We start from the raw sequence: 19,688 nt of genomic DNA on the forward strand, positions 1-19,688 counted from the left end.
ATATATATATATATATATATATATATATATATATATATCTTAGGTATACATAAATATTTTTCTAACGGCATGGCCAATGCAAATTTGACGTTGTTTGAAAAGACAGAAGTACAGGGGATACTTGGAAAATGAAAGTGGAACTTGTGGGGGGAGAAATTTGCTGTTCATTATAGATTAAAAAAGACCCAAAGATAGGGAAAGCCACTCGAGTTGATTAGGTAAAGAGAGAAAATCTCAAAATGATGGGATAATGATGAGATAATGATGGCATTTGGTTCTTGTGGTGGGTCATTCAAGGTTAGCTGACTAGGTACAAATTTTACATTATTATACACATTACTGTTTCGGTATGCGTGGAAATCTATCAAACACAAAGGAAAATTAAAAACAATAAAAGAAAGCAGACTATCATCTCTTTGGATTCCGCTTTAGAAGGATTGGAAGGAAACAAAAATAGAATAAAATAATGAATCAAATGTCTTTGTCCTCTCATTTGAGGAAGACTTGAATTGTATCTCATGAGAGAAGACTTTTTCACTTCCTCCTCTTAACATTTTCTTCCTCTCTTTTATTGCCAAGAAAACAAGATGCCTGGATACATAATTCTGTTCACACACCGTAGAAATAATTTCATTCCATTTTCTGCCCAACCAAGCACAGTATTTGTATTGAGGCATGGCATAGAAAATATCAGTAATCTAGTGTTGATCAGTGGTATAATAAGAAAGTACATGCAGCACACGGTTTTCTCCACTTTTCCTTGGAAGCTTGAAAATTCTAGAAAATATGCAGCTATGCAAGAGCCAGGAAGGTCCGCTATTAAATGAATCCTGCTGAAATTTTTGGCCAGAATCCTTGAATTTTCAACTTCAGCTACAATGGAGACATGATAAATTCTAACACCTCAATGTTTGAATCAAATAGTGCTTCTCAACTTAGTTTTATAACTTGATCTTATTTGTCCATGCTGAATCTAAGACTTTTGTTCCTATTCAACATAATAGCATGTGCTGTCCACACTTCACATTAAGGCATCTGTTTCCACGAGTGCAACATGTTTCCAAACGATTGGAAAAATTACCCTAATGAACTCTCTCGGGTTGGAAAAACCCTTCACTCCTCTAAATTAAAATATTTAAAAAGTAAAGAGAAAAATAGATGTTTCTATAGAAATCAAACAATGATTTTGAAAATCAGACATCTAGAAACATATATCTGTTGTACGCCATCGTTTGAGTGGCCATGAAACATGTGAAAGACTTAAGTATCAATGTTATTAATGTAAATACATGCACCTGCTTGTTTTTCAACTCAAATTACAGTGATTGTAGGAATTTAAAGTTGAATGCCTCTGATTACTGAGTCAAAAGTCTTTTTGATAGATATATATATATTATCTCTTTACGTATAGATTGCAAAATAAAAAGCAGTTCTGAAGATTCAAATTTGCTAAAAAGATTTGCAAATTCAAAGTGTTTAAGCTATAATCGTTGGATGCATTCCCTTAAGTATATGATTTAAAGGAAAGAACAACTTAAAAGATAATTGGCGATGGTGCCTGGCATGTTTATAGATTTTGTAGTACTAATAAGAACAAACCTAGACTAAATTTTTCAATTACATATACATAGAGAGAGTTGAATAGTACCAATTGAGTTTGTTACTTCTCATTTGGTGTCACATTTGAGTGCGATTTGGAATCCCATAAACTTATCAAGAGAAGCCAATGGGACCTTAGTCCAGTGGTCAAATAAACAGTTTAGATTTTGAGAAGTTTCAAGTTTAATTTTTGTTCTATTTTTGTGTGCTATGCGTGTCATTCTCTAGAAAGGTAAATACCTAAGAATACCAAATTCAAGCTAGCATAAAACTTGCTTTGGAAACTACACGACTCATTGTACTTATTAATTTATTTTACTGGAGCTAAAAATCTATGGATATGGAGAGGAGATTGATGCGATTGACAAGAAGAACACAACTGGCAAACTCAGATCTCCTTCTTTTGTTTGGATGAGCTAATGAACTCAAATTTAATTTTACATAAAGCTAGCTAGTTAGTATGATCATGAACAAAGGACCTTTTCGAAGGTAATGAAGAGCTAATAGTCCAGACCCTTTGCGGGGATAACACTGAACTATGTCAAAGGGATTAGTTCCTTTTACTGAATTATGTTTCTTTTCCTATTGCCTTCAAGCATGTTCTAATTAGGAACTCGTTACTCGATCAGCTTATCTCCATGCACGAAAGTATCTGGAAGCCATGTCATGTGTAGAACATGACGTTGACTGACTCTATGTAGTCGTCAGGCTTTGTAGTCAAGAAGGGAGGTACTCCCGGGATTGACTGCTACAAACCGATCCCTTGAAGGATAAAGTGATTGAAACTTTCCTCTGATTTAGCCTTTTCTCGGCCATGAAAAGCAAGTCAGCAACGCGGTTTCTCTCTTTTTGCTGCTGCCGTAGCATTAATGCATGCTGAGTTTTAAAGCTAGTGGAAGAAATAAAAAGATGTATGAAAGGTCAAAAGAGGAAAGAAAAAGACAAAAATTTTGCAGATAAAACCCAGATTCATTTAGCAACTTTAGAAGTTTTAAAAATGGTACAATTCGAATTTAATATTGATTATGGTATTTGTTTCAGACCGTTTCCACAAGCTCATGCGATCTTGTGACATGTCTTGCTCTTTTCTTCGTTTTTGTTTTTTTTTTCTTCTTACTTTTAACAAAGAAAAAACATGTAAGAAGATAACTTATAGGGGGGGATTAACTCTAGAAACCCTGGACCAGCAAGGTAATTTCCTCACACGGGACCTTTTTGACAAAATCATAGACTATTCCTATAGGGCCTTTCTTTCCGTAATGACTTCCATTGTTTTTTAGGAAAGAAAATAAAGATCAAGGGGAAATGTTGAAACATATATTGGTTTTTATCAGTGTTTCACCTCATCTAGCCATTGATTCTAATGCACATCAGAAAACCGAACCACGGGAGAAATAAGAGCCTTCTAGCCAAATTGAAAATCTTCAGTGTTCAAGGACACATCACATGACGCAAGGCAGCTATTGCCTATTAGCGAACTAGCGGTCTATGGCATCATTGCGGGCTAGACTTTGACGAGACGAGCTCCGATCTGACCCATCATAGGCCCAACGGCCTTTTCTTCTAGGTGGTGGGACAAAACAAATAGCACGCTAACCAAGGCAAAGAAAGTAACGACAACTTCAAAATTGGTTTGAAAACGTAATCCTTGATTTGATACTGTGACGCCCACTTTTCTGTCTCATTAGAACAACAATCCCAATGAAATGTGGTCAAAAGGCCAGCATATCAAACTAGTGAAGTGGATTGGTCGCTTTTCAGGCCCATGAAATAATAAGCTTGTAATTAGCTCACCACGTTTAAATACAGACAAGGAAGTCGTGAAAAAATTAAATTGATGAAGTCGATATCCTTGCGTAATGCTGCATCATTCAAGAGAGAAAACGATAAAAATTCTAATTACCAACATAAGAACAAAAACTATATCGAGATATTACATTGGAGAAAGAAACAACATTTTAAAACTGAGGCAGTGATGTACGTCTCTGTAGAAGTCGAAACATGGAAAACCAGATGTGACAAAAGTATTCCTAACTCAACTCAACAGTCCAATCCATCTTGTCCTCGATAAGACCCATCTGGAGTCTGGTAAGCACGGAGTAGAGCTGCTGTGATACAGCCCCAAAACCATCTGCTCCGTAAGACACCCTGCACGATTAAAAATTTTACAACAAACTCCGTTCGTCAGAACCCTATCCAAGACCAAGAAGATAGACAACGCACTTCAGCACTCAGGCAAAAGCAGCAGTTTTGCTTCAACAAGACCATGCTACCTATGGCTTTGATCAAAGATTTTTACTCGCACTTTCATTTTCATTTAAAGGAAAAGGAGATTGAGTAAAACCGTGAGAAAAAGAGAGGGGGAGAGAGAGAGAGAACTAATGCTACTGTGTCACTTATGTACAAAAACAATGGTAGTACTGACAAACAGACTTGTGACTTGATCCGAGGGGAGATAACAAGACAGTTGTAATTGCTTCGGAAGTCATTAAAATTTTCCTTCCGTGAATTCAAAACAATAGCTGCAATCATTACGAAGGCTATCAAGTATTGTGGAACAGGTAATGATTTTTGTTTCCTCCATTGAATGTGTCCCCATCTAAAAGTCAAGCTCAACATCAGCCAATCCCACTTTTCCATACAATTGGAATGTTAAAATTCCATTTACTAAAATAATAGCCCCACGCAAAAGTAACAAACAAACAGTACATGCCTACCATCTCCATCTCCCACAAAAGGAGACAAATAAATAATGGAAGATATAAACAGAACATAAAGAAGGAAAATTACCAAGTTAAGCAAAAAGCATTCACTCAACTGCACAGAGAATTTACCTTTCACCCTTGTAAGTAACGCTGCCGACAGGTGACACAACTACCGCTGTCCCTGTGCAAAAAACTTCGTCAGCATCAAGCAATTCCTCCACTGCCACAAGGCGCTCCTCAACCTGCATCATCAGCAGATGAGCATTAGGAAATGATCCAAGGAGCTCCTCACATACTCTGACTGCAACAATTATGATGTCACACAATGTGAAATTTATTAAAAAATTTATTAACTCAGTCTAGAGGAAACCATCCACGTAAAATCTGAAAAAGTGGCTGCATCATAGAGTATTGCAGAATACCTACCAATACATTCAGAAGATATAGACAAGTGAAGAAATTTTATTAACAGGAAAAAGTAGCTCACTCTCTACGTCCTGTTTTCTCCAAGTTCTAAGATCTTGCAGCCTCTATCACTACAAAGTTATTCTAAGTAACAAAGAAGAAAGAGAAAAGGATGGTAACCACTCTCAGACATTCTTTCATAAGCAAAACTTAATCAATAAACACCAAAAACAATTATCCAGATGAAAACAACAACACGCATAAGTTGCAGAAACCAAATAGTAAACATCCTCCATGATCCAACATGTGAACTTAGAACCATAGGGCTAATGTAAAAACCCCGTCATATTTTTATTTCTGAATCATTGATGTCTAGGAACTTTTATATGCTGGCAACAAAGAATACTATTTCAATGTGCATTTTATGTATAACTCTATAATTTCATCAAAAAATCTGAATAAGGCATTGCAAGGTTTTGAGGAAAAAGTCTGAAATGAAATTCAATTGTCCTCCAATTGCAAACAACAGAGCTTTTGGGAAGCCCAGTTTTTCCTACCCGAATCTTTGACAACTTGAAACTCTAGGATTTAGGAGACAAGCACTTGAACTATGTCAGCATAAAAATCAGGTGCAACTATACCTTTCTACAAATAACATATATAAAAGTCTCTACAATAAGACATTATGACATACCAAGACGCCAAGGAAGTCTGAAAGATGTGCCTAGAATTGGTGTGTCAGTATGAACAACAAATCTAAGTAAAAAACTGTAACAAAGCTAGAATAACGAGGTCCAATTATATACATTCCCAGATACACATAGTATTATTTTGGACAAAATGAATTTATAAATAGTCTTCCAAACTTCACAATGAGTACCTGGAACCCTTGGCTTCGAGCAACATCAATTATACTCTTTCTTGTGATGCCAGGTAAGATTGTTCCCTTTATTGCAGGAGTTGAGATGACATTACCCTAAAAGCACAAAAATCAAGATAAAGAAAAAGGGGTACTTCAGTGTCAACTACATCATCTCAGTATGTTTTAACTCATCAACCGCGGAGTATAAAAAGATCCAAAACAAGCGTTATTTAACTCAGAAATCTAAACTCTTAGACAGCATTTTGTTCTTAGAAACAGAATAGCTTCTAGAAATTTTCATTCAAATCATTTGAGCACAATTATTTTATTATAAATAGATTAAACAAAATATCCTTACAGATTGATTGAACTAAGAAAGCATTTAGAGGTACTAGATTTAACAAAGATGGATTCTAAGTAGCTACCCCAAAGCAGAAGTAAAAGTTGGTAGTCATGCCACAGCTATATGTAGGAGTCATTCAGTCAAAGGCAAGACAATATGGCAATGATGCTAGCCCCAATTTGTAGTAGAGTTCCAACAAAAGATTACAATGGTGGGCTTTTATTGTAATGCATCACTTAAAATTCAGACTGAAGATAAAGCAAGGAGATCATGATCACAGAACATGGTCCACTAACAAAGCATTTTTATTAAGTTTCAATGTTTTTTTTTTATAAAGGCTACTAGGTTTCAATGTTAAGGCACATATAACTGTTAAACACATTGAAGAAGATTTTCAAAAAGGGGGAGATTGATGTTTAACACTTCTTTCTATGATAAATAGCATACCACCACAAGTCTAGATGAGAAAAGAAATATTAACTACTAACAAATAAGTAGATCATAATACCTTCACCACGAAAATGTTGCAAGAGGAAACTTCCTCCAAATACTTTTTGTGAACACAATCAAGATAGAGGACATCAGAGTATCCTTTGGCTTTTGCAGCAGATTGCGCCTTCAGAACCTACATACACGGTAGAAAGAGACAGCATTAGCTTGTAGAAAATGTAATTAGTGTCCTTGTTTCACTATCAAAAATATTTCAACTGCCTGAGGCAAATGAATTGGTGAATGGATTCACTAAGCACTAGAAAAGCTAGCTTACCGCAGCATAATTCCCGATAGTTTTAACACCCCCAGTGCCGCCAGGAGTGGCACGATGCAATTCATGCTCAACAATTAAATGTATTGGAGCAACACCCTCCTGGAATCATATACAACTTGTGAGTGAATAATCATATTATAATTTGCCAAATTATAAAAACAAGGAAACAAAAGGATACCAAAGAGTAAATCCAACGAACTGATTATGCCTCCAAACAGAAAATTAATAGCTTGAAAAAGGATTTTAAACTTAACAGAGCATAATCTTAAACGGTTGCTTATCTCATATGTAATTAAATAACAAACCATCTTCATTGAGTGTTAATTTAAGGCAGTTATAAACAGAGGCCAATGTATAGAGATGTATTATATTATAGGGTAAAATACCCCCAGTTTCTTAAGTTTTGATTGAAATTCCCAACAAGTCCATTAGTTTTTGAAATTGACACTCCGTCCCAAAAAAATATCTTTTGTTGGACACATAGATTCAATTGTTAGTCGATTATTAGTGTTTCCGTTGGTTTAATGACATGACAATATTGAAATGATAATTTTACCCTTTATTAATTTTAAAAATTACTATTATATAATTTTCATTAATTTTTTTATTAATTAAAAAAAAAAAGAGAAGCACACCAATCGATGCTCCCCTCTCTTGGGGAACATCGGCTAGTGCTCTCTTTTCTTGGGGAGATCGGTGCTCTTTTTTAAAAATATATATATAATAATAATTTTTTAAATTAATAAAGAAAAAAGGGCATTTTTGTCTTTTCATCATCTCTATTAACGATGTTTACACTTTTGGAGCAGAGTGTCCATTTCAAAAACTAATAGACCGGCTTGGAATTTCGATTAAAACTTAAAGGTGTGAGGGTATTTTACCCTATATTATATTATTATAGATAAATGTGTATGCATGTGTGTGTGTGTGTATAATGATAGAAAAAAACCTTTAAAAAATTATACAGCTAATGTATCCCTCTTGCGAGGCTAAAAGAAAAGGAAATTTGATTAAGCTTATGCATGACTAAAAAGCAAGTATCAAAGATAATAAACCTTAAAATAGTTTCCCACAGGTGAGACATAAATAAGAAAGGTGTACTCAGGAGCAGGTGCAAGACCAAGAACAGCACCACTCCCCATGAGCAATGGCCTGATGTACAAGGACCCTTTACCACGGGGGGGAACCTGAAATGAGAAATTAACAATTTACTCATTAAATGGGTAAAGCCAATTGCTAGCAAAACTCCTGCTTCATATCAAGGTTGCTTGTTACCCAACGTTTGTTTGCCAGGACAGTTGCCTTTACAGCTTCCACAAACTGCTCAACAGTGGGTGATGGCATGCACATCCTCTCTGCACCCAACCTCATTCGAAGAGCATTCTCCTCAGGACGAAAAAGAAGAATATTACCATCTTCTTTCCTGTAGGCTTTCAGACCTTCAAATAATCCCTAGAGACACAAACCAGGAAACAATGATATGAGAGAGAGAGAGAGAAAAGAGAACTAGTATATCACAATGCTTAAAGACAAATTAAATATAAGTTTTACAAGGCAAAGTTAAATGGGGCCCTAACAACACATTATCTTAGAGCATTACACTAGATATAACACATCATGAACTCTCTCTCTCTCTCTCTCTCTCTCTCTCTCTTTGAGGTGGGAGGAGGTCATCAAGGTTGTGTAACATAATATAGGTATATTACTTACTTAAATTGTAATCATCCGCACATAAGAATAGGTTTGTGCATACTGCACAGCAACCATCATGGCTAAGTAATGAAATCTAAGCAAAGCAGAAAAAAAATCAGGAATGGAAGTTAAGAAATCTAACCTGTCCATAATTTAAGACCCCAGCTGAGGGGCTTAATTCAATTTTCCCAAATTGTTGTAATTCACCTTTAGAGTAGTTTCCTCCTTGAGTACATTTCATCATATACATATAATCAGTAGGAAGAAACCCAAATCCAAGATTGTCCCAGTCTATATCAGCCAATTCGGATGCTTCAGTGCTGCATTCAAAACAGTTAAGTCAAATGCACAGAAGAAGAAAAAAATCACCATTTCGGATTGAAAGAAGCAGAGAAAAGCGGCAAAGTAGAGGATGAGTTTGATAATTTCATCATTTTGATACCTATATGCAGAGAATTTATGAAAACAAGAGAAATATAGAAAGGTACTCTCTTCTGAAGTATTTTCCAAATCTTGCCACATTTTGAAGAGATTTGGGACAGAATGGAACCACCAATAATATTGTGCATAATACACTTTGAAATACAACCCATTTCTTTATCCTCAAGCCCTCAAGCAACTAAAAAAAATTGAATTTCACTTCTTATCAGCTTAAATGTTAGCATTTCTCTTGACTTCTATCATAATGTAAATTTCCAAATTACTGGATGAATTGTTGATTGCACCGGTAAATATTTAGCTACAATGCAAAACTAAGGCTCCACTTGCTAGCAATCTGTTCTGCTATAAAGGAAAAGCAAACAGCAAATTTTTTTAAGCCAAAAATAAACAAGTAAATGAATGCATATAAAAGCACAGTCATAAGCTTCTGCTACTCATAAAATTGAAATGTTTTAATTTTTAATTGTTAAAAGCCTTCTCCATATGTACACAAACATTATCCTTTAGTCATGCAATAGTATCAACCAAAATGAAGTTTAAATCTAAATTATATACATACTTTTCTTTTTTAGCCTTTTACCAAAAGCAAGAATCTAACTTGAGGCTCTTTCTGTTGTTGCTTTTGCTATTTTTTTTTCTCGATAAATAAATTGCTATAAAGAAAAAGGCAATAGAAAAAAAAACTAATAATTCATAGAAAAAACTAAGCAAATAGTTAAATTGAGACAATAATTCAAACAAATTTGTTTAAAAGAACAAATGAGTTATGTTATCCATGAAAGGCAAACTTTTAACTTTTTATAATTCTTAAATATTTTAGAAGTTTATAATAAAAATGTCGCCTACTTTCCTATCCAAATGCAGTATACCTTATTTTTCTTGATAAGAAAAATAAACGAGTTGAGAAAAGAAAAAACCATAAAACCTTAAGAATAATAATATGTAGATCTTCCAAACTAAGCAAACGCCAAACACACTTGCTAATGATACACTTGCTAATGATATCCTTTCTTTTACATTATGGCAAAATTACGACTTTGGGAAAAGAAAAGTTCTTTGATAAAATGTAAAATTAAAGAACAAAAATGGCTACTAAAAGAGAGCCTAAATAAAAATATAAATAAACAAAGAATGCAATGAAATTGAGGAAATCTAATGCAATTTGATCATAAAATTTCAAAATTTTAATCTTCATAGTGAAAAAAAAAAAAAAGCACACACCTATAAGAATCGGATAACACAGTAGCACGCTTAAACGGATAGTTAGCTTCATTAACATTGCGAGAATAAGCAGAGGCTAAAATTTGCTTCTGCAACTGAGAAAGAAACACGGAGCAAATAAGCAGAATCAAATAGGCAACTGCAACGGGGAAGAAATGAAAGATGGAGGAAAAAGACAAAAGAGGTTACCTGCGGAGGAGAGAAACGCGTTCGTTGAGGAAGAAACGTGGCGGCGGCGGCGGAGGAAGAGGAAGAGCGAGAAGGGCAAATAAGGTAAGTTGGCTGGAGACTAGCGAGGACGGCGCTGCTTTCCATTTTCTCTCTCTATTTTTTTTCCGCCAATAAACTTGTTTTTGTTTTCTCTCTCCCTGTCTCTTCGTTTTCTGCCAACAAAATGGAAAATATTTTAAGTAAGGATTTTGCAGGCTAGAAAGAACTTCTAGCTGACGTGGATACTCTTAAAGTCCTCGTCAACTTTAACCTAATCAATATTTTGCTCTTAAATAATTAAAATTAAATAGTACGTTTTAAAAAATAAAACATAAAATACTGATAACGGAAAACTATGGTATATGAATATAGAAAAAGATATGAATAAAATAGTAGTACCAATGGTTAGATCATACACCTGCTTTCCGGCTTTAGGATCAGGACTACTGAGTCACTCAGACACGGACTCACCCGGATTCACTGTAGAAGTCAATTCTGTTGTGTAGCCAGTGGGCCCAACTTACGTTAATAACTTCCTAATTAAATGTCATTAAATATAAATGAAATTGTAAAAAATAACTTTCCTTATAAATTGATTTCAGAAATAGTTATTTATATAAAATTATTTATTTTTATCTAATTTTAACAACAATAGATAAAAATACTTTTAAAAACATTTCTAACTCATCATAAAAAAATTAAATGTTAGTTATTTTAACTTTTTTAGCTCTTTGAATTGTATCAACCTTTTCAGCTCTCTGTTGAGTACCATGGTTATCGTACAGTGGTTTATCTTTCGACATTTGACCATATCATTCTCGTTAAATAAACCCTATAATAGAGATGACATCAAAACATGTTATTGGGTTTATTGCTACAAAACATTAATTTTTGAAACTTTTTGTTTAAATTAAAATATTACCTAGAGTTGTGACACGCCATGCATGCACATGATATGTAAAAAATATATTAAAATAATATATGTTAACACATAACATGTTATAGTTTTATTGAATATGGCATGTAACATGTTATCAACATGGCATGTAATAATATGTTTCATTTGAACATAGCGTGCGAGAAAATTTATTCAACATGGCATGTAACAATATATTTTGAACATAGCATGTAGCAAAATTTTAGAACACGGCATGTAATGTGTAAATTGACTGACAAATTTTTTTTAAAAAATTTTATTGACGTTTCAATTGTGCGACTTGTGATAAAGACACATGGTCATTAGGTGGATGGCCTTTATAAGAATGGTGAGTCACAAATGCAGGGGATTATAAGTGATTTATCGCTTGCGAGCTTGATGAAGCTAGTTGAAGATGTTACAGTAAACTCGAAAATTCACAAGATTGGGTTGCATGCATTAATCAATATACTTAAAAAACTATCACGTTCAATTATCAAGGATGATGAGACTGTTACATTGGTTTTGCTAGAACAGAAGAATGTTCTAGCAATGTATATCGTTTTTAAGGAACATCATACAAATGATATGTCTCATGAAGAAGCTATACAACATGGTAATCAACTCAATCAAAATGATATTTACAGTGCTTCACATATACCACAACTTTCGGTCCCTAAACCACAATAATAGCAATTGACGCATGCACAAGAGTTTGTGCAACTCGGTAGACCCACAACATTCACAGAACAATTGACTACACAATTTTGATCAACATGTGCATCAAACCAATTACTTGCTTCTGTTTAACAAATGCAACAATTAAGTGAAATTGTAAAGATTGTAATGCCATTTTCAAATAAAACTACGACACTCGAGGATAACATTGTGACGCTAGAAGATGACACTGTAATACTCGAGGATAATATTGCATCTGATGAGGGAAATAAGGATTTACTCATTGCCGATGAAAATAGATTTGATGACAATTCCAATGACCAGCTTGATGAATGGCATGATGACAGTTTAGACGATAACTGGCTTTACGACAGTGATATTTCAATTTGTAATAATGTTGAAGGCAAAACGGAACGTGTTAGAGGTGTTGATATAGGATATGTTTAATGTGATGACCTCATATACGATAACCTCATTGCTAGCAAAAATGTAATTCATTCGTATGAGACATTGCTCGATGATAATTTTCAAAAAAAAAAAATACAAAGATATCTTGTACGTGACTAATTCCAAGTGCAAAAAGATTCTCCTTCCAAACACTTGCCATTGAGGAGTTAACCATTTTCAATGATCACTTATACAAAAGAAAAATATTTTCTTCGAAGATCGAATTGAAACGTACTTTGAACATGCTAACTCTAAAAGAACAATTTGAAATAAGAGTAAAAAGGTAATATAAAAATTGTTTTGAGATTACTTACAAAGACAAGACATGTAAGTTTAGTGTGCATGCAATAACGTTACTTACTTGAAAGAAAATATTGATTAATTCAAACGTTTCCCAAAGTACACATATGTATTGTTGAAGGTTTGTAAAACAAATTTAAAGTTAATTTAGTAATTTTGAAACCTAAAGACATAATTGGTGAAATAAAAGTTCAATGAAAATGAAAATACTTGTATGGTAAAACCTGATAAACAAAAAGAGTACATAAAAAGACTTGTTTTTGATCCTCCAAAAGAATCATTTCAATTACTATCTCTGTATTTTTGTATATTTGAACAAAAAATTCCCAACATAATCACTGCCGTTCATTATAAATACACGTGAAACTCGCAACAAATTAAGTAAAACTCTCTTCTTTTTGAAATAATTCATGAGTAATAAAATCCCCAATCCCAATCATAGTTAATCCGCGTGAAAGTCGATGAAAGCGGTGGGTTCTTCTTTAGCTTTCATACACACGAAAACTCCTTGTATTTAACGCCCAAAAGAAATAATGCCTGCCGCCTTTAGGCTAGCAGTCACCTAGAGATTTTTTATTTTTCTTCAGTGAAAAATAGAAACACATAAGCAAGAGACCATGATCAGCTCCAATAAAAATCATGCCTCGAAAAGTTGGTCGACTGAGTTTTAAGAAAACCAAACCGCATTTTCTCAATTTGCTATATCATTCAAGTTTATTAGGAGGTAAGAAAGGCATCAAGTCGTCCAAACCAATTTCCAACACCACACCACGCTATAGGCTTTTAAAATACCTAGGCAAAATCTAACCGGTTTTCTCATCATACAAGCCATAAACCAACACAAGACACTCCCACCTTCCAGAAGCTATCACACCACCCTATCGAAACTAACAAGGAATATCAGAAACCAACCACTAAACATACCCACGCATGAACAACAGAATAAAGAAGCATTTACAAGTTTCAAACAAGTTCCGAGTTAGTTAAACACATTCGCATGATTAGTTCCTGCAAGATAAGTCGACCCCTTCCAAGTATATACTAGTCACTTATGCTACCCTGCAATAACCAAAAAGAGTAATTAGAAGGCTGTTTCAATCAAGATTGATCTTTATCATAATTTGACATGAGACTAGGCCCCAAAGAGAGGACAAAAAGCATACCTTTGTGCAACATGGTTAAAATTTGCTGCCAATTAACTGTAGCAGCTCAAAAAACAACTACAATTCTACAACTTCTGCATTGACCTCGTCCTCATTCCAATTTTCTCATTGTCATCTGGTTTGGGAGCAACATTTTCTTCAAGCTTCTGTTCGCTTCTCTCTGAAATGTCTTCCATTGGCTACAAAATCAAGAATGGCATGACCCTTAAGTATACAAAATAAAGACTGAAAAGTGAAACTAATTTTGTATACTGAAAAGTGAAACTAAGTTAAGGGGCATATCAAATAAGAAAACATAGAATGCAAGTAGATTAGTTTGACTAAAATGCCAGGGAACACTTCCTATTTGATGAAGTTGCATAAATAACTGATCATCTTGTATAAGTACCCATCATGAGAAAATTTATTAACCAGCTCATAAACAGGGGATCCTACTGTTTATGAACCAGAGATACAGCACCAGTCAGGGTAAAAAAGCAAATAATTCATATCATATATAAAAAGCCAACTAAAATGTTGATAGTATCATCTGCATGCAAGAAAAAGGAACTTGCAGATAGGGGCAATCAGCCCTTACCTGACAGGGCTCGATAACTTGAGACAAGTCCCCCAAATGTGCTTCTTGCACCATTCCCGGTTCCTCAGATCCCCCATTCTCTCCTTGTGTAGCATTTTCATGACTACACATTACTCCACTTTGAGAAATATCCTGCACTGATTCTGCTACAATATCATCATCACCAACAGTCTTTTTCTCATAGGTAACTTCTGAAATTTTAATTATTTTATCAATAATCAGCACATTGGTCTCATCAGCCCCTCCATGACTCTGATTGTCCGTTAATGCAGGCTGATCCTGTGATGCATTTGGTTCAGTTGAGTTTAGGCTGAAAAAAACAAATGTCATCGTAAGCAAAACTGAGCTACATGCATCAAGAAAAAATCTGTATATCATTACAAGGCTAAATAACATGCTAAAAACAAAAAATTTCTGATATAAGGACACAAGTGGATACCTGTTGGTAATATCCTCTTCTTCAACTGATGAAGCATCTTTCTTTTGCCTCCTTTTCTTAGTACTGCGTGAAGGTGAGTTGGCAACTCTTCTTTTCTTTCCAGGTTGATTGCCTTGTTCAGAAACTAATAATGACTTTTCAGCATCATTTTTCTCAATTTCAGATTCCAAATCATGGATTCCTTTTACCACCTCACCTTCACAGGGCACTTCCACTATCACTTTCGGTTCTCCATCAAACCCCACAGGCTTTCTCCCATACCGCTTGTATTTTTGGCCATCACTTGAAACTAACTTTCCAGCTGATGTCACACACACATTTTCAGTGTCAGATGTCAAAGAGCCTTCTTCAGGCTTCATTTGGGCCTTGTCAGGGGTGTGTTTGAATATCAATTCACTGCAGCGCTTGATCCATGAGAAACGAGCAGAGCTAGGAGGAGAAGCACCAGTTGGTTTTAACATTGGAGAGTTGAATCCATGGCCATTGTCAGCAACAACCATATTTTTATCTGAATCAGATCCAGCATTTTGCATGAGAGTTTGCTGTTTCAGATTCTTTCTTTCAGATGCTTTCTGCTGGCTAAGCTCTATAATTGATTGTTGCATTTGAGCCACCATCATATTATCCAAGGCAGCTTTCAAGTCCCCCAACTTTTTGAGCTCTTCAATCTCAGCTTGTATCTCTTTTCTATCAGCATGCAATAGTTCCCTCTGTTGTTTCAATTTGTGCCTTTGCACCTTAAGCTCTTCAATAGACTTGTTCAACTCCGCCCATTCCCTTTCCCTTTGCTCACGATCCAACTTGATCTCCAGTCTCTCAGCATCAAGCCTTTTCATTTCCAAAGTAGCTTGTTCCATCTCTTTCTCCGCTCTCTCCTTGAGAGCATTAATATGCTGAAGTTCATTTTTCTTTTCTCGCTCAAAAGCTTCCTCTCTTTCCTTCAAAGAACCTTCTAATTCCTCACGCCTTTTCTCAATACAGTTCTCCAATTCCCTCTTTTGGGTTTCAATTCCCAACAAGAATTCAGCACGCTCTTGTTGAATCTTGTTCAACCAATCAGAATGCTCAAGAACCATCTTGTTCATGAAGTCTTCTCTCTCACGATTCAATGACTCAACATCCTTCTTATGCTGCTCTCGCATCACATCACGCTCTCTTCTCAAGCTTTCACGTTCATCCTTGAGAAACTTTGAAACTGCTTCTCTCTCATCACGAACACGCACTGCTTCCTTCGTCAACTCTTCTCCTTTTTCATCAATCAACTCCCACTCATTTTCAAAGTTTGCTTTCTCTACTTTTAACCTATCTGCATCAGCCATAAGCTCCAATTTTTGAACCCTAACCAAGTCAAGTTCCTCCTTCAGTTTTAATTCCAAAGTTGATAATTCATGCGTCTCAGTTCTCATGGCTTCTAGTTTCTCCTTTGCACAATCAACTTGGTTTCTTTTATCTTCCAATGAAGACAACGACTTCAGAAGCTCTAGTTTCTTTTTACTTATCTCTTCCTTTTCTTTTTCTAGAAGAGCTTTCTTCAACTCAAGTTCCCTTTCAAGAACACTCACATTTTTTTCTCTCTCATCTATGAGATTTGACTTCTCAGCCACATCCTTGTCCTTCTCCGCTAACATCCTTGATCGAATCTCAAAATCATGCTCCCTTTCACGAATTTGGTCCTCCCGATAATTGATATCCATCTCCTTCAGCTCCCATGTCCGTCTCTTCATTTCAATCTCATCTTCTGTCATTTTACGCTTGATCTCAAGCTCAGCCTCAAACTCAGATTTTCTGATTCTCAATACAGTTTCATGACTAGCAATGGCTTTGCGAATTTCATCCTACATTATTCATTGAAAAGAATAAGTTTTCTATAAAAGAGAAACAAAATTGAAAATCATAAAGCAAGTTCAACAAAGTAACTCACAGATTCCTTGTTTGCAAGTTTCTGTTTAGAAACAAGAAGCTGTTCCTCTTTCTTGCTAAGCAAAGCTTCTCTTTCAATAACAGCCTACATGCACAAAGGAAGAATTGAATTAATATGACTTCCAGAAGGTAAGAGCAACAAATTCACAAGAAAATTCATCCAAATCATATGGGCATATAAATTATACAAACCTCCTCTCTTTTTGACAGAGAAGCTAAACTCAACTCAAGGTTACATTTCTCATCCTTCAAAGCCCTACATTCCTTTTCAATATCTGCTCTTGAAGCCTCCAACTCCTTCTCAAGTTGATTTAGTTCTTGAGTTCTACTAAAAATATACTCCTCTCTCTGATTTAAGGAAGCTTGCCCATCAAGTAGTCTTTCATGTTCTTGCTGTACAATCTTCTGCCTCTCACTCAGCGATTGCCGTTCAAGAACGATCTCTTTCTCTTTTGCATCACAACTAAAACATGTAGATAAATAATTAACAGACTCCTTGAACCAAACTTTTAAATCAAATTTATAGACTCACTATTGCACTATGTGACATTATGGTAAAAACAATTAGATGAATTATATCATCATCAGCAAACTGCAGAAATGCAACCGAGCAAGCATGCATTTTCACACACTATCACCATGACCAAGCCAATTAAGTTTTACTTGCTTTCAGCAACAGGCGATTCAATCATGCTCATCTTAAAAATATGTAGATTAGATTAGAAGGCTATCATGCCATGGTTCTTATTTATAGAAACTTTTCGATGCAAGACCTAATTCATATTGCAATCCAATAACAAGAAGACTACATCCCATCTATGAACACAGGAAGATACACAAGGCACAAATACTTCCTCTTGGCAATTAAAAGCATGTTCAAGAACTGCAAACTGAAATGGAAAAAAACAGAGAAACAATCGAAAAAGAAAATGATAGTACAAACAACATAAAGAGGGAAAAGCTGTGTATATCACATACTCCTTTTTGAACAACAAAATACGACGACCAAGATCATCTTCACGTGCTTCAACTTCTTGGAGCTTTCTCTCAGCAGTGCGTTGAAATAGGCTAACTTCTGCTTGTAAAGACTTTGCAGCATTAAATTTTGCCTCAGCCTCTACAAACTTCTTCTGAGCATCCTCTATCATAATACGTGCTTCAGCTAATCTACTTTCAGCTGCAACCTTAGTTTCAGCAGATTCAGCACGCATCTCATGCAAAGCTTTCTCAATCTGCAAAATCCCACCACAGAGTCCTAAGAAACATATAATAGTGAAAGAGGAGGGAAAAAGAAAAATTCCTAAAATTAATGAGACTTTAAATGAAAATCATACACTAGCGATGCATTCTTTCTCAACTCCTAAAGCTTTCTTCAAACCATCCTCTCGCTTTTTTGCTTCTGCAAGAGCACATATATGTGCAGCTTGATCACGTTTGTGCATTATCTCAGTTGCTTCAGCAGAGGATTTAATTTGATCATACTTGGAAGCCAACTCCTTTCTTTCCAATATAAGAAGGCCCATGTGGTGTTGGTGGTCAAAGAGCTATACACAAGAATAAATAAATATATAAAATGTGAAAAGAAGCAAAAATGAATGAAGATCTGCGACATGAAATTATGGGAAACATGAAATGTGCATAGATCATCATATGCTAAACAAGAGTGCCACCAGTCCTCACTCTTATCCTGTGCACAAACCATTTGTTTAAGTTTCATTCATGCACCAAGGTAGGAAGAGATCACTGCTCAATTATGTGTCAACCATTGGAACCAAGAAGTGCAAAAACTCAGAACAAAAAATATAATATAGAGTGGCATTAAATCCATAAACAGGGGCATAGAAATTGAGAAAAGCTAACTAAAAGCAATAAAACAAATCATAGAACCCACAGAACAAAACCATAAATGCTATAAAATCTCATAAAAACCCACAAAGTTAACAGATCAAAGGTGCCATTTGCATGCTCCCAACGTCAACCACCTACTGGGTATCAGAAGGGAAACAACACCCCAAACAGCACAAAAAAAAATTTAGATTAAAAAAGTCAAGTTTTTTTCCATCAAAGCTCATACAAAGAAAACAAACATGATGCTACTTGAATGGCATTTAAGTGAATTACAAAGCTTTCAACCTAAAGCAATGTTCAAGACTTTAGTTGGTAGCTTGACCTTGAAAATTGACCTCATAAATCACATGGTCACAAATATCAAAACAAATTCTATATACAATTACAACAAACTAAAAATCGAAAGCATTTCTGTTTTATGTTGAAATTTGTTATATATAATATAACAAACTGAAACTGAAACTAAAACGCCCCACAAAGAAAAAAGAATTTATCCTTTTTTGTTCTTTTGTTGCCACCTTTACAATTCACAAATTAAATTTCAATACACTACTAATACTTTCTTTTTTATCTATTGCACCAGCAACCAAACAAACCCTTAAAAAATAAACAAAAGACAAAGAAAAATCATGAAAAGAATTTAGCAAAGCAGTTTGAAGAATTGAAGCAAACCTCAGTTTCAAGCCTTGCAATATACGCAATGAGAGCAGCTTTATCTCTCTTCTTGATCGATTCCTCGTCGAATCCAGCTTCCTTGAGCCGCTTCCAGATCGTTTCATCACTAAGAGGACTCTTCAAAACCCTAGACCCCGGCGTTATCGACAACGCTCTACTAGTACCTGGAGTGACCGGACGTGCCATCTTCCAAGCCCGACCACCGGCGCCAAATCCCTAGACTTTCGATGATCCGAACGTCTTTAGCTTTTTTTCATCTAATTCTTCTCTTTTTTTTCTTTCTTCGCTGGACAAAAAAAAGAGCATCGAAGTGTTGAGTCACCGGCTCACCGCTGAGTCGAGTTTTGTTCTCTAGAAAGTTGAAATCGCTTTTACTGCCATTATTAAATGAAAAAGAAAAAGATTCTTTTTTTGTGTGACATAAAAGCGATGTCGTTTTTGAAAGTTTAGGCCGCCACTCTATGGGCAAAAGAAGCAAAGT

General features: G+C 35.2%; 2 protein-coding genes across 3 annotated transcripts; both read right to left on the reverse strand.

The window, feature by feature from the left end:
* Window positions 1–3,365: 3,365 nt before the first annotated feature.
* Window positions 3,366–10,445, reverse strand: LOC110408987 (branched-chain amino acid aminotransferase 2, chloroplastic-like). 2 transcript variants are annotated; one of them, XR_002444540.2, is made up of 11 exons: window positions 10,224–10,445; window positions 10,035–10,129; window positions 8,515–8,692; window positions 7,956–8,132; window positions 7,736–7,867; window positions 6,681–6,779; window positions 6,423–6,539; window positions 5,590–5,685; window positions 4,434–4,546; window positions 3,555–3,747; window positions 3,366–3,461 (listed from the first exon to the last, which is right to left on the reverse strand). XR_002444540.2 is itself a non-coding variant. In XM_021418173.2 (10 exons), the coding sequence occupies exons 1-10, from the start codon at window positions 10,347–10,349 to the stop codon at window positions 3,630–3,632; spliced, it is 1,251 nt and encodes a 416-aa protein (XP_021273848.1). In that variant the 5' UTR covers window positions 10,350–10,444; the 3' UTR covers window positions 3,366–3,629. The 2 variants fall into 2 exon arrangements, 1 of the variants encoding a protein (XP_021273848.1); XM_021418173.2 differs by having other exon boundaries at window positions 3,366–3,747; window positions 10,224–10,444.
* Window positions 10,446–13,271: 2,826 nt separating this feature from the next.
* Window positions 13,272–19,564, reverse strand: LINC4 (crowded nuclei-like protein). The gene is made up of 9 exons (XM_021418225.2): window positions 19,205–19,564; window positions 18,019–18,228; window positions 17,663–17,916; window positions 16,877–17,147; window positions 16,686–16,769; window positions 14,765–16,599; window positions 14,326–14,635; window positions 13,749–13,927; window positions 13,272–13,644 (listed from the first exon to the last, which is right to left on the reverse strand). Exons 1-8 carry the CDS (start codon window positions 19,391–19,393, stop codon window positions 13,814–13,816), a joined length of 3,267 nt encoding a protein of 1,088 aa, XP_021273900.1. The 5' UTR covers window positions 19,394–19,564; the 3' UTR covers window positions 13,272–13,644; window positions 13,749–13,813.
* Between the last annotated feature and the right edge of the window lie 124 nt (window positions 19,565–19,688).

This window comes from Theobroma umbraticum, unplaced genomic scaffold (assembly GCF_002168275.2).
Source record: "Theobroma umbraticum cultivar Fairchild unplaced genomic scaffold, ASM216827v3 scaffold_44.0, whole genome shotgun sequence".
NCBI lineage: Eukaryota > Viridiplantae > Streptophyta > Magnoliopsida > Malvales > Malvaceae > Theobroma > Theobroma umbraticum.

Excerpts from the sequence above, each read along its gene's own strand:
- LINC4 (XM_021418225.2), bottom strand. The coding sequence starts at position 19,393 with ATGGCACGTCCGGTCACTCCAGGTACTAGTAGAGCGTTGTCGATAACG. Across the intron at positions 17,148-17,662 it reads ATTTTGTTGTTCAAAAAGGA|TTGTGATGCAAAAGAGAAAG; the intron begins GTATGTGATATA and ends TACATGTTTTAG. Across the intron at positions 14,636-14,764 it reads GAAGAGGATATTACCAACAG|CCTAAACTCAACTGAACCAA; the intron begins GTATCCACTTGT and ends TGTTTTTTTCAG.
- LOC110408987 (XM_021418173.2), bottom strand. The coding sequence starts at position 10,349 with ATGGAAAGCAGCGCCGTCCTCGCTAGTCTCCAGCCAACTTACCTTATT. Across the intron at positions 8,693-10,034 it reads GTGTTATCCGATTCTTATAG|CACTGAAGCATCCGAATTGG; the intron begins GTGTGTGCTTTT and ends TTTTGAATGCAG. Across the intron at positions 5,686-6,422 it reads GCAACATTTTCGTGGTGAAG|GGTAATGTCATCTCAACTCC; the intron begins GTATTATGATCT and ends TTGTGCTTTTAG.